Source organism: Barbus barbus, assembly GCF_936440315.1.
Source record: "Barbus barbus genome assembly, chromosome: 43".
Lineage (NCBI taxonomy): Eukaryota > Metazoa > Chordata > Actinopteri > Cypriniformes > Cyprinidae > Barbus > Barbus barbus.
The window spans coordinates 9,495,289-9,520,583 of NC_136721.1; the positions used below are offsets into that span (position 1 = coordinate 9,495,289).

The following is a 25,295-nucleotide window of genomic DNA, read 5'->3' on the forward strand; positions in this document are numbered from 1 at the left end:
GAAAGCTCTCGGATTTCATCAAAAATATCTTAATTTGTGTTCCGAAGATGAACGAAGGTCTTACGGGTTTGGAATGACATGAGAGTGAGTAATTAATGACATAATTTTCATTTTTGGGTGAACTAACCCTTTAATCAATTTGATTTGTTGAACTTGACAAATTATTGTGTAAATAGCTTTATTTTAATTTTGCCAACTGATTTGATCTAACATCTGATAGTTTAACATTGTATTGATTTAAGGCACAGGACTCCAGTTTAAACCCTATTAGTGGAAAGTGTCAATTTCTCATGTTAAATCCTCCAACTGTGGGATAGATAATCAATACTCAATGCCCAATACTCAATTCTCCTTTCAACATCATCATCATTCCTGTCTTTCATACCACCAGCACATGTAAAGGCTCACAATAGGAGCGCGTCACTAGAAGGCGGCGAACAAAACTGGAACACTGCTGGCAGTGCGTGATGAGACGCACCTGGTGCTTATTGCATCTTGCCGCAGGTATCATAAATCCCGCATTGTGCCTTTCCTTTGCACAACCTGTTTCCATTAATGCATGTGGTGGCCTTGATGTCCAGGAATGGAGCAGCATAGCTTGGCTGGCTTTGAACGATGACTGCCTGCATTCAACCCTCTCGATCTACTTCCCCTTTCTGCACACACGCTCACCTCAACAAGGAAGTCTTGCTCCTTTTCTGTTAGCACCCCCTGGAGTTTCCTCCCTAAACACTTTGCTCCATTCGCTTCCTCTTCTTTTTATTTTTCTGTGTGCAATAAAAGCCTTTCAGAGGCGCGCAACTCTAATCTAAACATTTTGGGACAATTCAAGGGACCGAAGTCAATTATTCCGCTTATACTATGGTTGCCACACCTCAAGACATTGATCAGATTATATATTTCAAGGCATTCATCTGGTTTTTCTACTTAAATCGATATTGTGTGTTGGATTATTTCTTCCGCATCTCATCCAACACCTCCGTTGTTAATTCCAAAACTTCATTTTAAACCTAGTAACGGAGACTTGAGCCATTTATAGTAGACTAATGCAGTTAATACAGTTAATAACTAAGTTATGAGAGAGAGAGAGAGAGAGAGAGAGAGAGAGAGAGAGAGAGAGAGAGAGAGAGAGAGAGAGAGAGAGAGAGCACATTCAACGGCCCCGTAATATAATAATGAATAAACCACTGCGAACACTGCAATGTTCTACACCTAATGCAATGAACTAAAAAGGAAAATGTGTGAAAAGAAAATAGGCTATAAACACTGAAAATAGTATAATGTATGAAGAATTCACATCACAGTACATACTGTATGCTTATTATTTGCCATATTTGAGTCCATGTTTTCACAAGGACAATTTTCATGTATACAAAAAGATTGGGGTCAGTAAGACTTTAGAATTTTTTTTGAAAGATTTCTCTTATGCTCACCAAAGCTGCATTTATCAAAAAAAAAAAATTTAAAATATAGTAGCAGCAGTATGTGAAAAAATATTAAACATTTCTATTGTAATTTACAATGCCATTTTTATTATTTGCAAAGCTGAATTTTCAGCATCATTACTCCAGTCCTCAGTGTCACATGATCCTTCAGAAATCATTTGAATATGCTGATTTGGTGCTTATGATTCAGGATTCTTTGATGATTAGAAAGTTCAAAATAACAGCATTTATTTAGTTTTGTTACACTGTAAATGTCTTTACTGTCAATTTTGATCAATTTAGTGCATCCTTGCTGAATAAAATGATTAATTACTTTCAAAGATTTTTACTGACCCCAAACTATTGAACAGTAAACATTAGTGTGTTCATATGTTTATGCATGTTTACATTAAAAAAGGCAAATTATTGTCCCTTTGCACATTATTTTTAACTAAAATATTATCATCAACTTCAATTATGTAATTTCAGTCCATGCACTGTATAATGGACAAAAAATAATTAATATTACACAACATTAATATAATTGAATGGACATTTCCATCAAAAACAAAAACTACAACTAGGCCCTAAAACAAAATGTGTAAAATGAAGAATGATCTTAAGATAAGCTTTTTAATGAGATTAGTGTCTAGTGACTGTTTCAAATATCTTTCTGATGAGACTGATAACAGAAGTACAGCTGTGGCTTCACCACAGTACATCCACACAGATGTCTCTGAATTTACATGCTTGTGTCTGGTGCTTGTTTTATGAAAGGAAGAAGCTAAACTGTGTCAGTTCAACAGTGAGCAAAAAGCATTTTATAAATATGATCTGATAACCAGATAAACGCATAATGCGCTACTTGACATTGGCAAGTTAGACGGGTTGTAAAGGCAATAAAGTCTCGTTATATCAAAGAGAAACGCCACTTGAGATTGCAGGCATTGAGATGATTCCTCTTTGGTTTGCAGATCTCTCTGATCTCGCCAACACAATGAATGTAGTCTTCAGAAAATGCTACGGCTTTACAAATATTGATGCCTAAGTGTTGAGAATCATATAAATAGTCCTTATTCAATGATTCAGTATGCTCAATTTCACCCCAAAAAAGACTGAAGGCCTTTGGGGGAATGAGAACATTTCATTTAGATGTCTCATTACACCGGCATTCGTTGTTGGAACTAATGTCTTACCAAATTACAGATTTTCCACTTAATTTAGATGCACTACCCTTCTGATAAATCTCCAGTCATCAGTGTCTTTCCATTTGTCTCTTCATTTGATTCATTTCTACACACCCAAGTGTTTTCTCTCTCTCTCTCTCTCCTACCTGATTCTTCATCAGTCTTGTGCTCATTTTCAGAGTCGGTGAGAGTAAGAACCGAGTGGTCGGGGCTGGACAGGCAAGAGCTGCGGCGGGACTTCAGGGGCTGCCCGCTCCACAGCTGGACGGCGCGCTCCGGGGTCATGACCCCCTCGGGATCCGAGTCGGCGTCGGATTCAGCATTCAGACCGTATCTGTCCTGTAGCAGGCTTATATCGGAACAATATACAGTGGATGATGGAGGTGGCTCACACATGCCCAGATCTGCCAATGCGAAGCTCCCTGTAATGAGAATACAAGTAATGCATGAAAACAAGAAAGAGTGTGTTCGCTGCAAGGCATCCCAGACTCCTTAAAGAGCTGGATGACTCTAAGAAGTTGCTTTCCTAAATTACATAAAGACAACACAGTCTTCATTCTAGCAAGTCTTCATTTTGGTGTGTAAATTAATTTTAGCTCTGTATTGTCCCTGTCATCTGCATTCAGAAAGCAGTGAAAGGTTTCAATGTAAATTATGTTGCGGTAGGATAATAAGCCAATTCACACCACACCAACAGACATTGACAAACGGCAACAGTCAGGTTTGTCAAGTTTTGTCTGATCAGTGTAAACTGGCGTAAACTGGCTATTTTTACAGCTACAAAAACAATGTAAACCTTTGCAAACACTTTTGACTCTAAAGCATAAGGTAGCACTTTATTTTACAGTACGTGCACTTTCCTGGTACATACATGGTAAGAATCTTGTACCAACAGGCAAATGAGTGGTAACACAAAGTACTTACCTGAAGTGCATGTACATGGTAACAAATAAGTAACACAGCTGTACTTAACAGTCGTACATGCATGGTAATTAGTTTGTACATACAGACAAGTGTGGCTAAGAACGGTCACTTACAGGTAGTGCCCATACATGGAAACTAATCAGATACTTTACTGCACTTACTAATGTATATACATGGTAAATATATAGTACTTACGGACAAGTGGGTACAAACAGGCACATCCTTACAGTATCTGTATATGGTAACTAATAAGACATTACTGTACATACTAATATGTACATGGTAAATGTGTAGCACCTATGAAAAAATGTGGTAACAAACAAGACTGTACTGTAAAATAAAGTGCTACCGCAAAATTGTTTGGGAAAAAATTACAAACACAAAATAGAAACTTTATATGAAGAAATGTATAGTCAAGGCAAAAACAGTAAATCAAACTGCATATTCACACTCACTCACACACACACACATTACTACTTTTTTACATATTAGTATTACTTATTATTTTTCCAGTTTTATATCAAATTATATAATATTATATAATATAATATATGATAAACAAAAAAGTCAGCAAATGGTAATATTTAAAATAACAAAATTATCAATGATCTTTACTTAATATCACAAAATGTTTTGGCATAAAAGAAAAATCTATAATTTTGACCCATACAGTGCATTTTGGCTATTGCTACAAATATACCTGTGCTACTTATGACTGGTTTTGTGGTCCAGGGTCATATATACAGTTGGGCAAAAAAGTATTTAGTCAGCCACCAATTGTGCAAGTTCTCCCACTTAAAAAGATGAGAGAGGCCTGTTACAGGTCTGTGAGAGCCAGAAATCTTGCTTGTTTGTAGATGACCAAATACTTATTTTCCACCATAATTTGCTAATTAATTCATTAAAAATCCTACAATGTGATTTCCTGGATTCTTTCCCCCCATTCTGTCTCTCATAGTTGAAGTGTACTATGATGAAAATTACAGGCCTCTCTCATCTTTTTAATTGGGAGAATTTGCACAATTGGTGGCTGACTAAATACTTTTTTGCCCAACTGTATATATAATAAACTTTGAATTATATAATACAACTAGATAAAATCTAATTATATTTATTTAATTTGATTTTAGTATTGTAAATAAATGCACATATAGACAGTTTATTTTATTATTTAGTTTTAACTGATTTCATGCTTTTAAGCTCAGACTTTAGATTAGAAGTCCAATGTGTAGTAGTATATAATAAGTTATCTTGTAATATATATTAATTTTACAACATTTCCGAGTCTCTCTATCAGCTTAGATATATGAATTCATTTAATTTACATATGAATTAATAAGAGAACGACTATGCATTAATGAGGTAAACATTAAAAGGACAAGCTTATTTGTGAATGCGGACGATCCATAAATCTGTGCGCTGCATAAAACCACAGCAATTAATGACTTCAAAATAATGACTCACTATTACATTAGAGCGATGCAAAGCAGGAAACCACCAATATTTAATAATAATTTCATAAGTAGCTAAAAACATTATGCTGAATGGGCTTTGCATTCAACTACTCAGCAGGTTGAAGACAAAATTTGCAAGAACAACCTATTGAAGAGTTATATTTTGCACAAACATGGGGAAAAAGCACAGTGCACATCCACATAATATGATTGCACGACACAATAGTTAACGAGGGAGAACAGAATAGAAGGCACACAAGGATTTAAATAGGAGCAGGAGGTGTTAGGGAAAGAGTCTCGTCCTGCACCAAGACACAGACCTACACAGTGCATACCTGACACGTAGTAGCGAACGGCAACGGGGGCCAGCTCCACGTAAGCTGCGAGTAAGAACAAAATGTCCTTCCATCATCTAATAACTTCACTCGCAACACAATGCAAAAGTTGAACAGCGCACAAAAACTCCCTGGCTGTTTTTATGTGTGGAAAAGTAATGTGGAGTGCTCTGCCTCCCTGCTGTTGTGTGTCTTCTCCAAAGGGAAAAATCTTCCAAGGTGTAAATTTGAGATAGTGTCTAACTGAACAGCCAGAAGGCATTCTAGAAAAAAAAAAAATCTCCCAAAAGGACCTACTTTATAAAAAAAAAAAAAAAAAAAAAAAAAAAAAAGGCCAAAATCCCAGCCTCCTAGAGTGCCTTGTCTGTTTAGACACAATTTCCCCCTTTTGCTCAGACACCTTGGACATTAAAGTGAATATCACTTTTCAGCAGGTGCTAAAATCAGAGAGAAGCAAGGTCATTTGTTGAGGGAGGGTTACCATGGTAACATAGCATTTTTCGCATGCTGTCAGGTACAGTGAAGAGTTTCGGAAAAATGCTTTAAAATCTCCCTTCACTTCAATCATCTCTTTTCAGGCCTCAGACACGCCCTGATTGACAAAGAGCCCCGCTGTGATGGAGATGCAAATGTTAACACAGCCCGCTAAAAGTGTGAGGTCCCATCAAAACATTCCAGGAGAGGAAAAACAGGATGCGTGCTGTTTCAAAACCCCATGGATTTGAAATTTTCACATCTTCATGTTCACAGAGCAAAGAGGATGGGTCCGCGAGTCCTAAGCGTACGATGCAAACTATCAACACATATCAACTGTTCTTGCAGGGTGAACATTGTTTTTTTGTTGTTGTTGTTTTTTCCTGTTTATTTTCAGATGAGAGAGATAGATTTGGCAGAACATAATCTACAGCCAAACTATTTTCAGCTAAAAACCAGAGAATAGGTTATTTATGTATTTACTGAATGAATGAATGAATGAACAAACGAATGCATAGACAAATTTTCCATGATTTTTATAAAATTATACTTTACTAAATATACTAAATGAAATAGAAATGACTAATTAAAATTACATTTTTCATTTGAAGTAATTAAAATTAACCCAAAAATTAAATGAACAATCACAAAAAAAAAAAAAACAAGTAATTAGGCAATATAATTCAGCAGGTAGAGCTGGTGAAACAATGTTTTTTGTTATTTTTTCTGTCAAAACAGCAGAGGACATTGAATGAATGAATGAATGAATGAATGAATGAATGAATGAATGAATGAATGAATGAATGAATGAATGAATGAATGAATGAATGAATGAATGAATGAATGAATGAATGAATGAATGAATGAATGAATGAATGAATGAATGAATGAATCGACTACTTTATATAATATTATAATATAGTATTTATTATAATTATTTATATATTATATACTTCTACGAATGAATGAATCAATAAATCAAATCAAAATTTAATTATTTATAGAAAAGAAAAGAAAAGAAAAGAAAAGAAAAGAAAAGAAAAAGGAAAAGAAAATAAAGTGTATACACAGATATTTACAGATCCAAATATTTATACAGAATTATTATTACTATATGCACGATTACTCAAATAAATAAATACATACATACGTACATACCCACACTTACATATACATAAAATATAATTAAGCAATCTCACATTTGCACACTGCTTTACTGAATACCAGTATGCATGTATAGCCGGGCCTCTCATGAATGGGCCTTTTTCTCATTTCCTGCTAGAGAAACAAATCCTCTCTCACAAGTCCAACAGTCATGGTGTAATTGATGCCTTCTAAAAAGGCTAGACCTTCACAATGAAGCCTATATTACTTCATAAATGTCAGCCTATTTCAATAAATCCTCCGACCTTTCTGAATTCCATCCCAGATGCTTTGGTCTTTGAGCATTATTGTCTATGTTGCACTTCTTTCTTTTTTGTGAAGCTAAGCAGTCGTGCTTTCCATCTCCAGAGATCAATACCATCAGGGTACAGAGGATGCAGTCAGCATGCCCTGAATAATGTCGGTCCGCTTGACTGAACTGCTGGAGAAAATAGCTGCTGTGGAAGAGAGGGCTTGCCTGATTCCTCCAGCCACAGCACGGGCCATTTGGGTCATTTCGTTGTGTATTGCTCAGTGCTTGAGCTGCCTGTCTAACGGCTGTTTCCTCGTCTGGGTCTCTTATTCATGAGAGCTCCTCTGGCTGGCTCTCCTCTTTAAACGCCTGTGATGACATCAGAGCATTGCATCCTTTTGTTATGCCACCTTTATTATTTATGCCTCTGCTTTCTTAAATTTGTCTTTGATTCACAATGCAACTGCTGCATGTTCATCGCTGACAACAGGGAAATGTTGTACAGGTGTTCAACAGCATGGCGAAACTATGACAGAACAGGTCAGACAGTAAATTGCAAATGTTTTACTGAATTTATGAGAATATACTTAAAGTGTTTGTTCCAATTTTAAGTTTTAGGGCTTTTTTTTTATAAATAAAATGTCTATCTAGCATTTATTGTTTTTTTATTTATTAGTATTAGTTTATTTCATTGTAGTTATTTTATACTTTAAACTTTTTTTTTTACATTTTCTTTTCATATTTTTATTTAAGTTACTTCATGTAACAAAATGTTTTATGGTTTCAGTTTAGGTTTTAGTTTAAAATAATAAACCTGATTTGAACAACTATTTTTACAGCCTTTATTATTGTAACAGCCTTTATTAATGTAACATTACTCAATAATAACCTTGCCCTTAAATTAAATATTGCGCATTTAGATGCATTGCATCAGGTTTGACATTGTTCCAAAGGTAATGGTTGTCAGGGAGTCTCAGGCACTTCAGTTACTGCAGTCACCATAGTCACCAGCCCCAATGCACACCAGATCCCAATCACCAGACTACTGATTACCAGCACCTGCCATGGCTCATCAAGCTCCCCATATCACTGCACTCTCCCCACTGCCTCATCGTCTGGTCTACAGTTTGCTTTGTCTTATTAAACCTGACTTGCTTACCTTGATACTTACCTGTGTTAACTTACCCGTAGATGCTCCTTCGCTCCACTGTTCCCTTTCTCCAAAGCTGCTTCACTCCTCCAGATCACCTTCAAGAGACAATCACCTGTTACCTACAGCTAAGAGACCTGAAACCTTTAGATTCCAGTATTACTCACCTTTGGACTGTTGCCTTGCTTCCTACTGCCCAACTTGTCAATAAACTTGCTGTTCTGATCACTTACCCCTGTCTCTCTGGCCTGTTTGCTGACAGAAGACCAGACCAAATACATTCTCCAGGCTGTGATGGTTCTCTGGCTCTCAACTCCAGCCTCACATGCTGCCCATGCAAGTGGATTCAACCCGCCTCTCACGCACGGAGCAAGCTCGCCGCCTTATGGCTGGACTCTGCCTGTATTGTAGATTTCATCAAGACCTGTCCTGCTCGACCCCCACGCCCGGCGGTGAGTACCCTTCAGTTAGACCCTGACATTTCCTCATTGTCACTACTGCCAGTCCAACTTCTCATCCCGCATCTTTCTGTTGAAGTGTCCGCCCTCGTCGACTCGGGCCCCTCGGGAAGCATCATTTCCCATCGTCTGTACTTGCCCCGCAGATGGCAAACTCGGGAGTCGAGACTATCCAGGGAAAACCTCTAGGGTGCAGGCGAGTAGGGAGTCGAGACCATGCAGGGAAAACCTCTAGGGCACAGGCGGGTAAAATATCGGGCTCGCCCGATGACGCTAGAAGTTGGCTGCTCGCATAAGGAAACATTCACGTTTCTGGTACTGGAGGGACCCACCGTGGACATCATCCTGGGATGCCCTTGGCTGACCCAACACTCCGCCGATGTCAGATGGGATCCCTGCGAAATCACTCACTGGAGCGAGGCTTGTCACCAGAATTGTCTCGCCGCGGTTCCCAAACCGCCCACGGGCCCCGTCGAATCCCAAGTCTGTTCCCATCAAAAGTCACGAACCTCAGGATGTACCATAGATCCCATCTGACTACTTGGCGATCCAGGATGTCTTCAGCAAGCAGGCAGCAATCCGTTTGCCCCCACACCATCCATGGGACTGTGTGATCGACCTGCTGCCTGGAGCTACACTCCCCAAGGGTCGAGTGTATCCTTTGTGCATCCCGGAGCGCAAGGCAATGGAGGAGTACATCCAGGAGGCTCTCCAGCAACGGTTCATCCAACCCTCCACCGCCGCATCCATCTTCTTCGTGGGCAAAAAGGATGGAGGCTTGAGGCCCTGCATCAACTGCAGGACCCTGAACTCGCAGACGGTGAAATTGCCGTACCCACTTCCCCTGGTCCCGGCTGCTCTGGAGGAGCTCCGTGGAGCTTGCATTTTCACCAAGCTCGACCTGTGGAGCGTGTACAACCTCGTTCACATCCGGGAAGTTGAGTGGAAGACGGCTTTCACTCCATCAAGCCACTATGAGTATTGGGTGATGCCGTAAGGCCTAGCTAACTTCCCATCCGTCTTCCAAAGCTTCATGAACGAGGTGTTCTGGGAGTTCCTCCATCACTTTGTGATCATCTATATCGATGACATCTTGATATACTCCCGGAACTTGGCTGAACATCGCCACCAAGTGACGCAGATCCTCAAGCAGCTCAGGAAACACCATCCATATCTGAAGCTTGAGAAATGCAAGTTCCACCGGACCACTGTCCAGTTCCTCAGCTATGTCATCAGCCCTGAAGGTATCCAGATGGAGCAGGATTGGTGCCACTGGCTGGAGGGAGCACAATTTCCATTCACCGTCATCACAGATCACAAGAAGCTTCAGTATCTGAGAAGTGCCAAAAGATTCAATATGGGCCAGAGGAAAGATCCTGGGTGGCCCTCCTTGCTCGCGGACTTCCATCAGAGCCACCTAGGTTCCCCCGATGCTGCCCCCGTTGCTGCAGTAGGGCATCAGGACCCACCCCTGGAGGAGGGGGTAATGTCAGGGAGTATCAGTCACTGTTTGCATCAGCCTGTTTGCTGACAGAAGACCAGACCAAATACATTCTCCAGGCTGTGATGGTTCTCCAGCTCTCAACTCCACCGATGTCTCTCTGGCCTGTTTACTGACAATGGTATCAAAGCTACCACATCATTACTTGTAAAAGAAAAAGGGGGGGGGGGGTATGGTTGGGCACAATACCTTTTCTTTCACATGCATGAAGATAATCAGGCTTTCAAGAGGCTTATTTTAGACAAGTTATATGGCACCATTTTTTTTTCCTCATAAAAGAGCCAATTTGCATTTCCAGGCTAATTTGCAAAGATTATGAACCCCTGGATACTTGCATTAGAGCCCATTAGGGTCTGGAGGGGCGAGAAATTAGGGTTCACTCCACTGGCTTATCATTTGCCTTGTGCAAATGAGCCGACTTAAAAACTCTGAGAGTCCAGGTGCTGGGTGTGACTATAGGAGTCTAATAGGTTACCTTGAGTTCAAGGAAAACAACAAAATGCCAAAGCCCCTTTCTCTGAAGAAAAACACTTTTATTCACCCAACAGCAAAGTTAAAACTTTAAATCTTCAGTGGATAGATTGAATTTAAAAACTGTTCATAGACACAAATAAATAAATCTCAAATTAAACTTGTATGACTCACTTTCTAGATCTTAATTTCTTCATTTAATGTGAAACCACCGTGGTTGAGCACTCTGGCTAAAAGAACATTTGTGAAATTAACCAGAATCAAGTTTCTTTTTCTTCTTTGAACATATTGTCCAATACTAAATTAAGTATAACACTGACCTTGGTGGTACTAAAGACCAAGTATTAAATCTTTGAAAGATGGGCTGAGAAGAGGCAAGATGAAAACAAGAAAAAAATAGGTATTTTTATTTTTCCTATAGAGGACAGTGAGGACTTCCTCTGGGAGCAGTGCTGGGTCCCCTACAGGTTTAAAAAAAAAAAAAAAAAAACTAATGACAGATTATCACAAAATAAGCATTCAAGGTTAACATATGTCAGGCAGAAATATTCTACATCCACATAGCGTATTCCTAGCATTTCACTTAAAAGGATAACCCACTTATAGTATAGTACTGTATGTATTGGAAGCATTTATTTAATTCACACCACATTATGTTGTGAATTACATACGAGTTGTGACCAGGCCATAATAATTAGAAAATTATTTTCACAATTAATGTCTCTCCCAGAGTTTAGTTTGCAGTTCACTCATTTGTGGCTAATTGTTTGCCTTGCTGCAAATTTAGCACCTTCAGTCCACAGCTGCTAACAATATCCCTGTATTCTCAGATTTAGAGAGCATATGGCTGACTAAATTTCAACGTCTAACAAAATAGCACTTCTCCTTCAGTTAAAGTCATAATGTATTCAAATATTAAAGAGCTATAATCTTTACACATTAAGTTTCAAACATGTCTCGTTTTTTGAAAACGACATTGAACATAACCCAACAGACACATGCAGTGCCATGCAAATAACAAATTATGCTGTTATATAATTTTGTTAACAATGAAACTGCCTGCAGAAAAGAAGAACAGATGAGTAATTAACACTGTACATCTGGCAAATTAAATATTGACATGATGTTTAAGTGCACCGTTCAGGCCTCCTTTAGTTTTGTTTATTCTATAATCTATAATATAAGCAAACAACAACAATGGTGCCAAAAATGTGTGAAATATTCTAAGGCGAATTCACTAAACTGCTGTGCATGCACAATCCCCCTGGAATAACCTGAGGTTAAGCGGCTTGCTCAAACACACAGATGATAGCTCAAGAATTGCCCTTTGTGTGGTTCGAACCAACAACATTGATGTTTCCTGACCTTTAACCATTTTGCCTGCAAGGTGCACTCACAATGACTGCCAAACATGGTTTGACAATTTTCAATATAGTTTAAAAGTGAAAATAAATTGCTGTTCACAATTTTACTTCCAAATTCTGAAATATTTAGCTTGACACTGGATATTGTAGGACAGTACTTTATTGGATTGCGAAAAGTGGGTGTTAAGGTGCGGTCACATGTACTTTCACAGACAAAATACATTGATTTCAAAAGGAATCCATGTAAATGGGATTTTGTTTGAGGGCAAATTATTTCCTCACACTGATTTTGTAATGGGTTAAAGTTAGTCACAATGACTCACCGCACTGACCAACAGAAATCTGCATGGTTTGAAAGTGAGTTCTGTATGAGCTGTGCTTCATACATCGCTGCAATATTGGCAATAGATAATGAACCTTTTTTATTTGCGAAATGTCACTGAGCTTTCACGATTGTGAATAGCCCCTAACATACCGGATTGGAGCCAGAATGAATGCTAAAACTGAGCCGAGCTATTCGACATCAGCAAAAAGCATTTTTGCTTTGAAACCATTATATCAATCCATTTTTTAAATTATCCATTTGCCACAGCACACAAACATACTGCCTCTTGCTACACAAGGTCGACATCTCCATGAATAGAAAAACCAGCAGCCATCAAGATAGGTCTGTTTAGGTGTTTATACACCAGCTAACTCATCTTCACCATTTTACCTTCTCATTCCCAGTGAGTTCTAATTCTTATTCCACTACAGTCTCCAGTAAGAGCTCTCCCATCAATATTACATCTCAAGCACTGCCCATTACACACCACTCTGTAGCAGAGGCCTAATGTCCCTCTTCAACATGGAAATGATCTCTAATTGCGATAGAGACTCACCTGGACCCCCACAATACTTCAAAGCTCCTGTAACAGGCAGTGGGTGTAGGAAAATGTTACAACGCCATTAAAATATAATCTGCTTTTCATTGTCAGTTAAAGACCGTAAGCGTTGCTCACGTCCCTCTATTGGCTTTGATGGCCACCGGCTGTATTGTGGATGAAAAGCCTATCAAGAGCTTGTTACACTACCTACTCCGACTCCAAACAAATCGAAACCTGAAAGCGATGCAGTCACACTGGTATTGATCTTGAGCGACAAGCCCATACAATGCAGATCTAAAATTAGCCATCATGTCGGAGAGCAAAATTCAAAAAGGAAAAGTACAGACTCCTTATTCCTTTTAGTATAGAAAGCTTAAGTGCACTTAAGGTCCTGTTTACACCTGGTATTAAATAAATTGTTCACTAATAATAAAAATTGTCACTATAGTCCATCTAATGTTTTTCCATCCCTGTGTGCTGTTAGTCTTTTGCATGAAAAAGAAAAAGGGGGTTTAAAGCAGCTTCTTGTGAAGATCCATGGAACTAATCAAGCTAATTTGAAGCTAATCAAGCTCATTTGGAGCTAATCAAGAAAAAGTATCATAAGTATTAGTATTCCCAGTCTTCTGAAGCCATATGAAAAAACTGTGTAAGAAACAGGCCAGAAATAGCATCATTATTCACTCAACATTTTACCTTCACGACTATCAAATCAAATATGGTGCAGGTTTGATGTCATTGTGTTTGATTACGAGACACTCAAAAACCATAGAGGTTTGATGTTATTGGAGTTCAACTTGCACCACATGCATTGGAGAGCTACAGTGGAGGTGAAGATTACCAGTGAAAAATGACTTTAGGGATGCATAAGTCCTCATTGAATTTGCTTCTTGATGCAACAAGGACAACATGGATCACCTACTCAGATAACAAAACTACTGCACGAAAACAAGGGTTTGAAACAATGGTAAAAAAAAATTATGACCATTTAGTTCACAACAGTATATCAAAACAACTTTGCATTAATGAAATTCTTAATGACTATTGTTAAAATTGTTATAATAGTTCAAATTATTAGGAATACTAAAATATTGCATATTATGTTACAATAATCCATCTTTACTTGACCCTCTAACTCTAGCACTCTCTATTCTAATTTTATTTTATCTATGTCTTTTTATTAAAAACAATAAAAAAATAAATAAATAAAAATTAATAATAATAATAATATTTATCTGTACTGCGTTAGGCTAACTGAGACTTGTAATAGCACTTGCACGTTGTCGCTCTTTTGTTGGTTTTGATTGCTTCTTATGTCCTCATTTGTAAGTCGCTTTGGATAAAAGCGTCTGCTAAATGACTAAATAAATAAATAAATAAATAAAACACTATAATTTAATATTAAATGTTATAATAATTACAGGTTATTATCATCAACTAAAACAAAACAAGAAAAATTGATTACTTGAAATTAAATAAATGTTAAATAATAATAATAAAGGCTATATGGACATATTTAAAAAATAAATAAATAAAAACTATTTAAAATGACAGAAGCGCAACAAAATGACTAAAACCAACTAAAAATTAAATGGAAATGAAAAATAATCTGGATTATTAAATATATATACACAACAAAGATAATATACAACAATAATATAATATAATATAATATAATATATGCCAATAACCTATTCATGCTTGCTATGTTTGTTTTTGTTTTTCAGTGGAATTTATTTTATTTTTTCTGAAAAGCAGAAATAAAAATGTAATTCAAATTAAGCATATCAGTTATCAGAGATAAAAATAACCTGTATCGTGTCAGCCATAAAAAAAAATACAATATCAGTACATGATAGGCTGATCTGATGTGTTCGGTCACGAAATCAGACATGATTCACTTGACGAAATCCGATCAGAAGTTAGTGCACTTTTTTTCCCGGCACAACATCTGGTTGCATGTGCTTATCGTCCTCCATTCGAGCTGTTACTAAGCGATCGTTTCGCAGACAGGTTACCTCGCACATGAAATCATGCGCAGGCCAGCAAATCGCTGTGAACGTGCAGCAATCCTGAGGAGTCATAGCAACAGAGCAGAGGCGCCAAATCCGCTCACCCGGAAGCTCCCGTCACTGATATAGTTTTACAGAAAATTACAGTTGTTTTCAAATAAATCATTTTACATACTTATTCCCAACACTTTATTAAGCTTTAAGTCACATCTCAAATGATAAGGTATCAACTTATAATCATGTTTATATTAATTAGCTCGTGAACTCATTCTCTCAGACGGCCTGGGTACGCGGCGCATTTTTGCAGCTTATATGGACGGAACGCCACTGCCGTATCCCCTTTACCCACATTACCAAAACTGTAATCTCAATGTTCTGCTATGTTTGGAGCAGCTCTGCTTAGTAACAGCTCGAATGGAGGACGATAAGCACATGCTACCAGATGTTGTGCTGGAAAAAAAGTGCACTAAAGGGACCATGAGAGGGTTCTGGGCTGCCTAAGAGGCAGAGCACTCCTTTCCACAAATGTCCATAACGAGTGCTCCCATACTTCCGAAGCTCCCTCGCCATATGGCCTTTACTGAGGCAAAGCTGCCTGCAGAGCCCTGTTCACTCACTACGGCCATGGACCACCAGCTTGGAGCATCCTACAACCAAAAACTCCTCCCTTGACCATATGAGCATGTCAATGGCGAGTTTGTTCAGATGTAATGTGGAGCAGCCTACAGCTGGCAGTTAAAAAAAAAAAAAAGAAAAAAAAAGTGGGTACCAGAAACCTCAGGCTACCGAAAGCTAGAGACTGCTAGTCTCGGTTCTGTGGCTATCATTTTCTCTCTGTAACTCTGAGTCTGTCTGATCCACTCTGAAGATGAGACAGCAGTGTGCAGCTCGGTCTCAGTGGTTTGGGCTATTTTTACAGCACATGGTGAAGGAGGAAAGTGACGACAAGGTCACCTCTCTTGCTTTAGGTAGATGAAACTTTGCTATAATGAGATGTGGACACTGCTAGTGGAACACATCTCATCTCTGACTATTAAAGATTTTCCTTTTCATTGCGTTTTTGATCTACACCTGAGCCAGCATCTATGGAAAACAGAAGCCTGTGAAAAACACACACATACACACTCAGTGAATGACAGGCAGCATCCCTCTCCTGGACATTCCCGAATCAAAACCTGACGAAAAACGCTTCAGGCTGTATTGCGAGTTTGGCTGAGTCTCCCCAGAAATACTGTGCAGGTGGAATTCAAACAAAATAACCGTATGGTGATCCTGGATGCAATCCGGACTGAGAACTGAGAGTGGAAAACCCCAAACATAATCATAATAATAAAGTGTATTTGATAAGTATAAGTTTGTAAGTAATAAATACACACCCTTTTGGCTGTTTTGCAGTTCACCTAAATCTCACAAATGTAGCCAACTTATTATAACCAATATATATAAGAATGTATCTATGTATTTATTTATTGATGGAAATAAAAATTCATATACCTTCATATAAATACTGTATACACCACAGTTGAGAAGCTTGGGGTCAATAAGAACTTTTTATTGTTTTTAAAAGAAGTCCCTTTTGCTCATGAAGGTTGCATTTATCTAATCAAAAATAAATTAAAACAGTAATATTGTGAAATATTATTACAGATTAAAATAGCTGTTTTCTATTTTCATATACACTATATTGCCAAAGGTATTGGGTCACCCCCTTCTAATGAACATATTTGACTACTTCAGTAATTTCTATGAGTACAAATCTTAATGTTAAAGCATATAATGATATTCTAGGGAATTGTGTGCTTCTAATTTTATAGCAACAGTTTGGACAGGACCCTTTTCTATTCTAACATGACAGTGAGGTATGACTCTGTGTATAAGGCACGGTTCAAAAAGACATGATTGATTCAGTCAGTGTGGAAAAACTTGACTGGTCTGCAGAAAACCAAGTCCTGATCCCAGCTGAACTTCTCTGGTGTGACTTTAAATGCAGACCTTGAGTCAAAAACTAAAGGGTCCTGTCCTGTTGCTATAAAATTAGAAGTACACAATTCCCTAGAATAGCATTATATGCTTTAACATTAAGATTTGTACTCATACAAATTACTAAAGTAGTCAAACATGTTCATTAGAAGGGGGTGACCCAATACTTTTGGCAATATAGTGTATATTAAATCATTACCCCAGTCTTCAGTGTCACATGATCCATCAGAATTCATACTTATATGCTGATTTGATTATTTCTTTTTTTAGAACTAATGCATATTTTTAGGATTCTGTGATGGATATATTAGAAAATAAAAAGAGAATAAGTACAAAGGAAAAACATGGTATATTATTTGTTTCACATAGTCAAAGATTAATAATTTACTAAATAAATATACAAATCCCATTTACTCATTGGTAAATTCAATCCATTATAACTAATATTTGCCAATCTTTTCATTTTTTTCATTATGGAAATATCATGAAGATGTAGGCCTATACTTTAAAAGTACTGTATAAATATAAAATGTAGTCTTTCAATTAATATAAGCTCATAAAAACTGTTTGTATGATGCATGTGAGCTGTTGCAACTGCCAGCCATTCTAAAATAAAACAACTCACAGTTTTCTACTAGATGAAATTTAAAATATGAGAAATAGGACAGCCTGAGCAGATATTGAAAGGATGAAGGTTTCTACTTCAGTACTGCATCTCACCTCTATTATCTCTCTGATATCTGATATTGGCAAACCTGGCTAAAGGTGTTTGTAAGGACAGCTTTCAACATAGCACAAAGTTTTCAAAGACTTTCATTTTCACCATCTATTTTCTGTGCAACAATTGAATAAGGTCAGTTGGTCGAAAAGTAATTATAACCAGTTAACACTTCATAGCAAGATCAATTTGAGCAAAACAAAACCTGTTGGGTTGGGTTTTCTTGGTCCTTGGGTAAATACAGTCTCTCAGGATAAGAACACTTTTTTTTGTAATTTACCAAAAGAATATTTCCTCTGTGATCTGACCCTATTCGACAAATAAGTTCATGACTAAATACCAGACAGAACACAGCTTTTGTCAAAAAGAAAAATCTGTAAAAATCCTTGGATGTGATCAAAATTAATATACACATCAACTGAATGTGCTCAATGATATTCATTGGGCAATCGCTGAAATAACACTTGATATGACCATCCTCACTGTAAAAATTAAATGGCATGTGCTTTGTTAATGCTTCTGTGAAATTAAAAGACCAGAAAAAATAAGAATAAAAAAGTTGGGAACCATGCCATAATGTATTCAGGTTCTTTCAGTAATATAAAATAAATCTTTCATTTCTCTTCAATTAGTCATTTGATTTAGATACCACACAATATTTTACAGAATCACTGCTCTAATCAGTTTAGCAGGTCAGTGTCACTTGCATAAACAGGAACAGTAACTTTGAACAAATATGTCATGAAATGCCGGCACAGTATGTGCACACAGATCAAAAGTTTCAATAGCAGCAAATTAAAACTTACCACAGAAAATCATCATCTCTGTTTTTATTATAAGGGGATTATGTGGGTTAAAATGGATAATACTCATCTATGATGGCATTTGTATTAAAGCCCAAACTAATGAGAAAACTCTGACCTAAAGACTGCAGTTTCCTGTGCAGTTCACATACAACTCAGTTCAATATGTCTATTTACTTTAAGCCTCAATATATGATGTTACAGTATATTAGAAGGGAGCATAGACATATGTACACATAAAATGTGCCATGTTGACCAACAGAAAGCTGCTTGGTTTCAAAATGAAAATGGACCTTTCTTGTAAAATGCCATTTTTTTCTGGCATTTCACTAATGTGAGTGTACCAAATAGAACAGCTACCATATTTATCATTATGATTTCTTCCATTCATATATTAATTAGGTAACAATCTCACCTTGTCTGACATATTCTTCTGTCTCTTGGTGCACCAGCTCCGCAACACATCCTCCATAGTGCAGGTGTCTATCCTGCTGGTAAGCCTTCAGCGTTTTGCTGGAACTGTATGATTTCTGTGACACTATATGGCAGTTCTCACTATCCAGAGAGGATGTGGCATAGTGCAGATCCTTCCCGCGCTGACCCTGTGTCAGAGAGCGCTGCCGTCTGTCCTTCAGATCCATCACTGCAGGAGCTAACGGACAATTGTCAATTACCTGCAGAGGGAGACACGAAAGACATTAGGGCTTTGCAATTTCAATGTACCATGTTTTTAAAGATAATGTGCCAAGTTTAAAAATAGTACAACTTTTGTGTTTGATTAACTTCAGTTGTTCTGTGTGAACAGAAGTTTGTAACAAAACAGCAGTTCAAAAAGCAGAACCCAAGAGTTACATATAATACTCCATACTGTATATACATTAAAAACTCAATTCTAAGCTTTTAAACATAACCTATTTTTTAGTGTTTGTAGGTAACTAGCTAGCCACTCGGTTAACTGGTTAGAATACAAAATAACAATGCAAAAAAGTCAACTCAAGTGCTTATAATTTCTTAATATCTTTATGCCTTATAGTTGCATTTAACAGAGCTGGGTGATAATATATGTAAATATTAGGGCTGTCAATGTTAATGCGTTAACATGCGATTAATCTAAAAAATTTAACTCGTAAATTTTTTTAACACAAATTAATCGCTTAATAAGGTTTGACCCCAACTTTTTGCCGTCATCGCAGCGCAGAAGCAAATTATTGCCTGTGTCCCAATGTGCGCACTATCCATCCTAAATTCTATATGATATTAGTAATTTTCAATACTATTTAGGGCAGATAGGGTGTATAGTATGCACATTGGGACGCAGGGATTGTGTGATTATGAGGCGCTGGGCTTGACAAAAATGAAGCGAACGCAGAGAGAGAGCGACAGTGCGCGAGAGATATACTCATATGTGATATAAGAGTACAGCGAACCAGTGTTGCTAGGGTCGCGGTTTTCCCGCACAATTGGGCCATTTTTAAATTACAGTCGCGGGGAAAATTACAGAGCTGTGGGTTGCGTTTTTTTGGGCTACTTTAATGTACCGCGGCCGCCCAAAGTATACACATGTGATCGCAAAAGGAAGTTATTACAAACACTTGATGGTGGTTTAAAGTGAGTTCTGAGTAAAAGTGTACTATTAATCTCATAAACTGTCTTATGTAGCATGATGCTAATGCTAGCTCTAATGCACCTGCAGAACAGGTCCAATTCTTCTTCATAATGCATTTTATCATAATACTTCATGTAAGGTCACAAAAAAATGTTTTGTTGTATTTATTTAGAAATACTTTTGATAATAGTTGGGTAAATGTGTACTGGGATTGAAGTGATGTGGCTTGCTAAATGTTTTATTGCCAGTATAAAGGCTGATAATGGCTGAATTAAAACAAAAGAATAATAAGTATTATGTCTCATACCTGGCGGAGATGTGAAAGGTTCTGTTTCCTTAAACTAGTTTGTCTTGCATTCCTTTATTTCAACACATTTACAGGTAAATCCTAGTATTTTAAATTTGCGATTAATCGTGATTAATCACATATTTTAATCGATTGACAGCACTAGTAAATATATGTACAAATATACATTTTGCGTCGATACAAGAAATCGTTGAAATAAAAGATGCTGAGATAAGAGATATACACTGTAAAAAAAGTCTTTTACAGATAAATTCACTGTAATTTTTTACAGTGTAGTATAAATCCCCCCACTTGAGTATACTGTATACGAATTAAGTTATACCTATATAATACAATACTGTGAAACAATAGTTATCATTTTTGACACAATATAAGTATACAGAACACAATTTTACTGCCGAGATTTGCTATATAGTATATGAAGAGTTCATTTGATAAAATAGATAACTCTTTAAAACTTTCAAAAATCATGTTTTTATTGTTATGTTTTATTGTGTTAGTTAGCTGTATTTTTTTGTTATTTTTTAACCTAATCAAAATAACCCAACTGCAGCTGGATTGAGATTAATTGGAATGCACAATGAAAAACATGATTTCTGAAAATTGTTAAAAACGGAGTTATCTGTTTTTGCAAATGAACTCTTCATATATTGCTTAATGCGAGTATACTATATGTGTCCTCTGAATTCAAAGCATTTTGAGAGCAATTTTCCCCAAATTAGTTACATTTGCAAGATAACAGTTCTTTAACTCACACATTCTAAGTGCATTTTTCCGTTGAAACTGTCGTCACAATGATTTTCTGTTTTGTAAAACCTTCCACAGGGTGATTTATGAATGCCAACTTTATAAACAGAAAAACATGTCTATTTGTACCTGTTAAAACCAACAGTTGCTTCTCTATTAGCAAATTCCCAAAGCCGCAGTCTACCGAATGGCTCCCTATCAGCTGTAGATCTAGGCGATAACCACCCGCGAAAACTCTGTAAGCAGATCAAAGATGGATGTCATATTGCAGGAGAAATACATACCCTAAACATCAAAACAATGTATCAAGCCTCCCAAACAGAATGTGCTATCTTCAGCTCGAGACAGACGTATCCTCATGATGTCTTATTATCAGGTAGAGACACAGAGTCTCTATCACACCCTCCCACTGTACATCTGTGTCGGTGTGCTGAGTTAGCCAGGCATGGGATCCACCGGAGGATCCAATCAAAACATTGAGTCTTTGGCAGAAAGCCTGTTGTTTAGGACTTTTACATCATTTAATCATGAAAAACAGCACTCTAAATGTTACATACGGTGAAACAGGGGCAATGAAAGAGATACTACACCTCTGTAAATTACGGTATTTTAGGACATGTTACTCTCCTGCAAAAACTATACAGCCAAGGCCAATATTTTCACCTCAATCTATAAAATGTAAGTCCAGGGATACGTTGCTTTTACCGTCAATTTCACCCAGGAGATTAATAAAGTACCATCCTACGCTCTCCCATCCACTTACTGTAAATTACTGCATGGTTTCGCTTACAATGGTAAAGTGGCAGTTGGCAGAGATCTAGTAGAGTTTGAATCAATTACATCCTGAGTATGTAAATGAAGAGGTGAACTCATTTTGTCCATTTTTATTAGAGAGTTTGTTTGACAAATATAACCGCCATAAGGAAATATGGGTTAAATCTGGTAAAGCATTGTTTAATCCAATTTAAATCTATTTCACAAAGTGAAAATCTGTCTTCCTCATTCGGCTAGAGTTCTGACTTTGTCTTATGACCTTGTTTTTGAAAGAAGTCTCTTATACTCACCAAGGCTGATTAATGTAGTTAAAAATACAGTACTGTTGTGAAATATTAAATATATTTCAAATAGATATTTTGTATTTGATTGTCACGTTACGTTGGAGGAAGGGAACGAGGAGACAAGGAGTTCTTCACCAAAGCAAATCTTTTAACGACCAACAGGAACAGTGGCGCACATGTAAAACAAACACTTAATGACAATTAGACTGGGCACAGAGGCAGGGAAACACATGGCTTATAAAGGACAGACTAAACTAGATAATTAACAACACACCTGGAACTAATGAACTGATAAATACATGGAACGAGGACAGGAACAGGAAGACCAAATATGGGCACGAGAGGAGGGTAGGGCCCTATGATTTCCGTGATGCGGAAAACGCGGACGGAATCACGGAATTTACACATGAAAACGGAATTCTCGGAATCGCACGGAATATGCATATATTTTGTTGACATATTAAATATTTTATTTTTTTTACCTCTTTCTCATTTTTTCAGTTTAAAACAACAAACGTAGAAAGGTCTCCACCTAAACCGTGGCCAAATGGCATTGTTAAACATGTTGCCTAGTAACCATACGTCCTTACGTTCCCGCGCAAGGAAAAAAATGTCGACGCGAGTGGCTCCTGATAAGATTGATGTGGTTTGGAATTGGTAAAATGTTCTTGGAAATAAATATGATCAGAATATCAACGTGTCTAATTCACGCACTGTAAAGATGTGCTCACTTTACACAGAGTGTGCGTGATCGTGTAATCGAAAGTGAAAGTGAACTGCGAGCGCTCATTCAAATGTGATTTCACTTATTAATAGTGTGAAAATGATATACAATATTAGAATGTTTGCGGGAGCGGGACACACACGTTGTGGGAGTGGGCGGTAATGGCCAGACACTCAGCGGGAGTGGCTCAAGAAAACTCTAGGCTGCACATCAACACACGCTAAGTTTTTTTCGCACTACCCCATCTCCACCCCAATTATTTGTGCAGTTTCGTTCTGTGACAGCACATATAGGACAATTTTGAATGTAATATGACTTTATCTGTTGTAATATTGACATATTAATTGACTGTAATATGTCTTTGTGTTGGCGTTCTGACAGGCACATCGTTGTTTCCATGTTTCTGTCTCCCTGCAGCATGGTTACAATTATTATTTAATTTAATATTCATCAACCCTACTTTGTAACTGTTACCTTCATGTTACTGTTATTTTTGGCCAGAGATTTGGCTGAATTTTGGAGAATTTTGAATGTGCTTTATTAACAGTTTAAATAAAAAAGCTGAATTGTGAGTTTGTGTAACTGAATTTTTAAAGGTCAATACTGCTTAGAAGTGAAAAGAAAACAAACAAATCCGAAAGGGCTAAGCATAAATCCAAAAAAACGGAATTTGAAAAAAAATAAAACGGAATTTGAGAAAAAATAAAACGGATTTCATAGGGCCCTAGGAGGGGAAACACGAGACACAGAGAGACAAAGTCTGACAATTATATATTAAAAATGTAATTTATTCTTCTGATGGCAAAGCTGAATTTTCAGCAGCCAGTCACATGATCCTTCAGAAATCATTCTAATATATCTAATATTTCTTCTTATTATTAATGTTTATATTAATATTTTTAAAAGCCATAAAACATTTTTTCAGGATTATTTGATGAATAAAAAGCTCAAAAGTATTTGTTTCAAATTGAAACTGCTACATTATAACAATATAAATGTCTTTACTGTCACTTTTGATCAACTGAATGTGTCCTTTCTGAAAAAAAATAATAATAACTTACACAAACATTTTAAGCGTAAACATAAAATTCATTCATGTTGCTACCATAAGCATTAGTCAGTTCAAGTAGACAACTTCAAGCAGACAATTTGACCCTAAAAAAAAACAAAATGCCTTTGATAAAAAGGTTGTTTGGTTGAAAACATTAAATCAACAGTGCTAAAAACACAAATTGAGAACTTCAAAGGGAATCAATTTGAGAGCAAGGCAGCAGGAAACAGCTCTGTAATTGTTCAGGTTGGACATGGCACTGCGCTGTCAATATGTTCAATGAGGACAGTGTTTACATATATGGAGGCGCTCTGATTATGTTTATTGATTACCAATTGGTATTTACATTAATAAATGTTTCACTGGCAGACGGGACTTGCAGGCAATGCAAATCATTTGTTTTGTGGAACAATAATATGACAAATAAATATTACAGTTTACTGCTTTACAAGTTTCAAATAAATATACGTTTGATGTCACCCTTGCCATTGATCTGGCCTTTGATAAAGTGTGTTCAAAGAGGAAACATGAAAACTAACCAATCAAAAGCAATGATATAATCATGTGCACTGCAGGAGTGCTGGTTGTGATGTCAAAGAAGTAAAGGCTTATGAATATTAATTAGGTTATGCTCTAAAAATTTAGCACAATCTTTTGTGTTTTAGATTAATCAACAGGTTATATGATCTATTGATTCAGAGATAAGGCCTGTAGTTTAGTATTCATACATTACAGACTCAAAACTGACATTTAAACAATAACATTATGATTAGAAATGCCCAAAAATCCCTTAAGCAACAATCTCAGTTAGAGTTATTAGTCAACATAAAACTAAATCCTAATTAAACAATGATTTGAGGAAGTGTTCAGTCTTACTGTACAATTTAAGTGTGCAAATGAATTGTAATGTTTAATAATTTTATTCCTATCTGTCACTTTTCATCCTGGCATATCAGAGAACAGTGAATAAATCAGGGGGTTTTGTATTAACAAAAATGTTGGCTATATTAAATATATATATATATATATATATTGTGACGAGTCGGCTGCCTCCCCCCTGTCCATCATCACCACCCCGTCCCGTATTCGCCGCCCTTCACCAGGCTCCCGACAGGAGTGGGTGTGAGAGAGGAGGGGCGCTGAAACAGCCAGGGCTGGCGGCGTGTGATGAGGCGCACCTGACGTGAATAGAGCTCATCACCGCCGCCGTTAAATGCCGAACGCGCCTCTCCTCGGGAGACCGGTCTCTCCCCCGTGCATGCACGCTGGTGTCCTCGTGGGTCCA

General features: G+C 37.2%; 1 protein-coding gene across 3 annotated transcripts in view; it reads right to left on the reverse strand.

Moving 5' to 3' along the window:
• LOC306862811 (teneurin-2-like) overlaps positions 1-19,158 on the reverse strand; it is a gene marked incomplete at its 5' end in the record, with an annotated part of 193,201 nt that extends 174,043 nt beyond the window's left edge. For 2 of the 3 annotated variants that reach the window (XM_079405820.1, XM_079405819.1), the window contains 3 exons: positions 2,758-3,033; positions 5,325-5,369; positions 18,933-19,158. In XM_079405820.1, coding sequence (XP_079261946.1) covers positions 2,758-3,033; positions 5,325-5,369; positions 18,933-19,158 — 547 coding nt within the window. The remainder of the gene's footprint in view (positions 1-2,757; positions 3,034-5,324; positions 5,370-18,932) is intronic. The other variant, XM_079405818.1, reaches the window with a different exon arrangement.
• Positions 19,159-25,295: the final 6,137 nt, after the last annotated feature.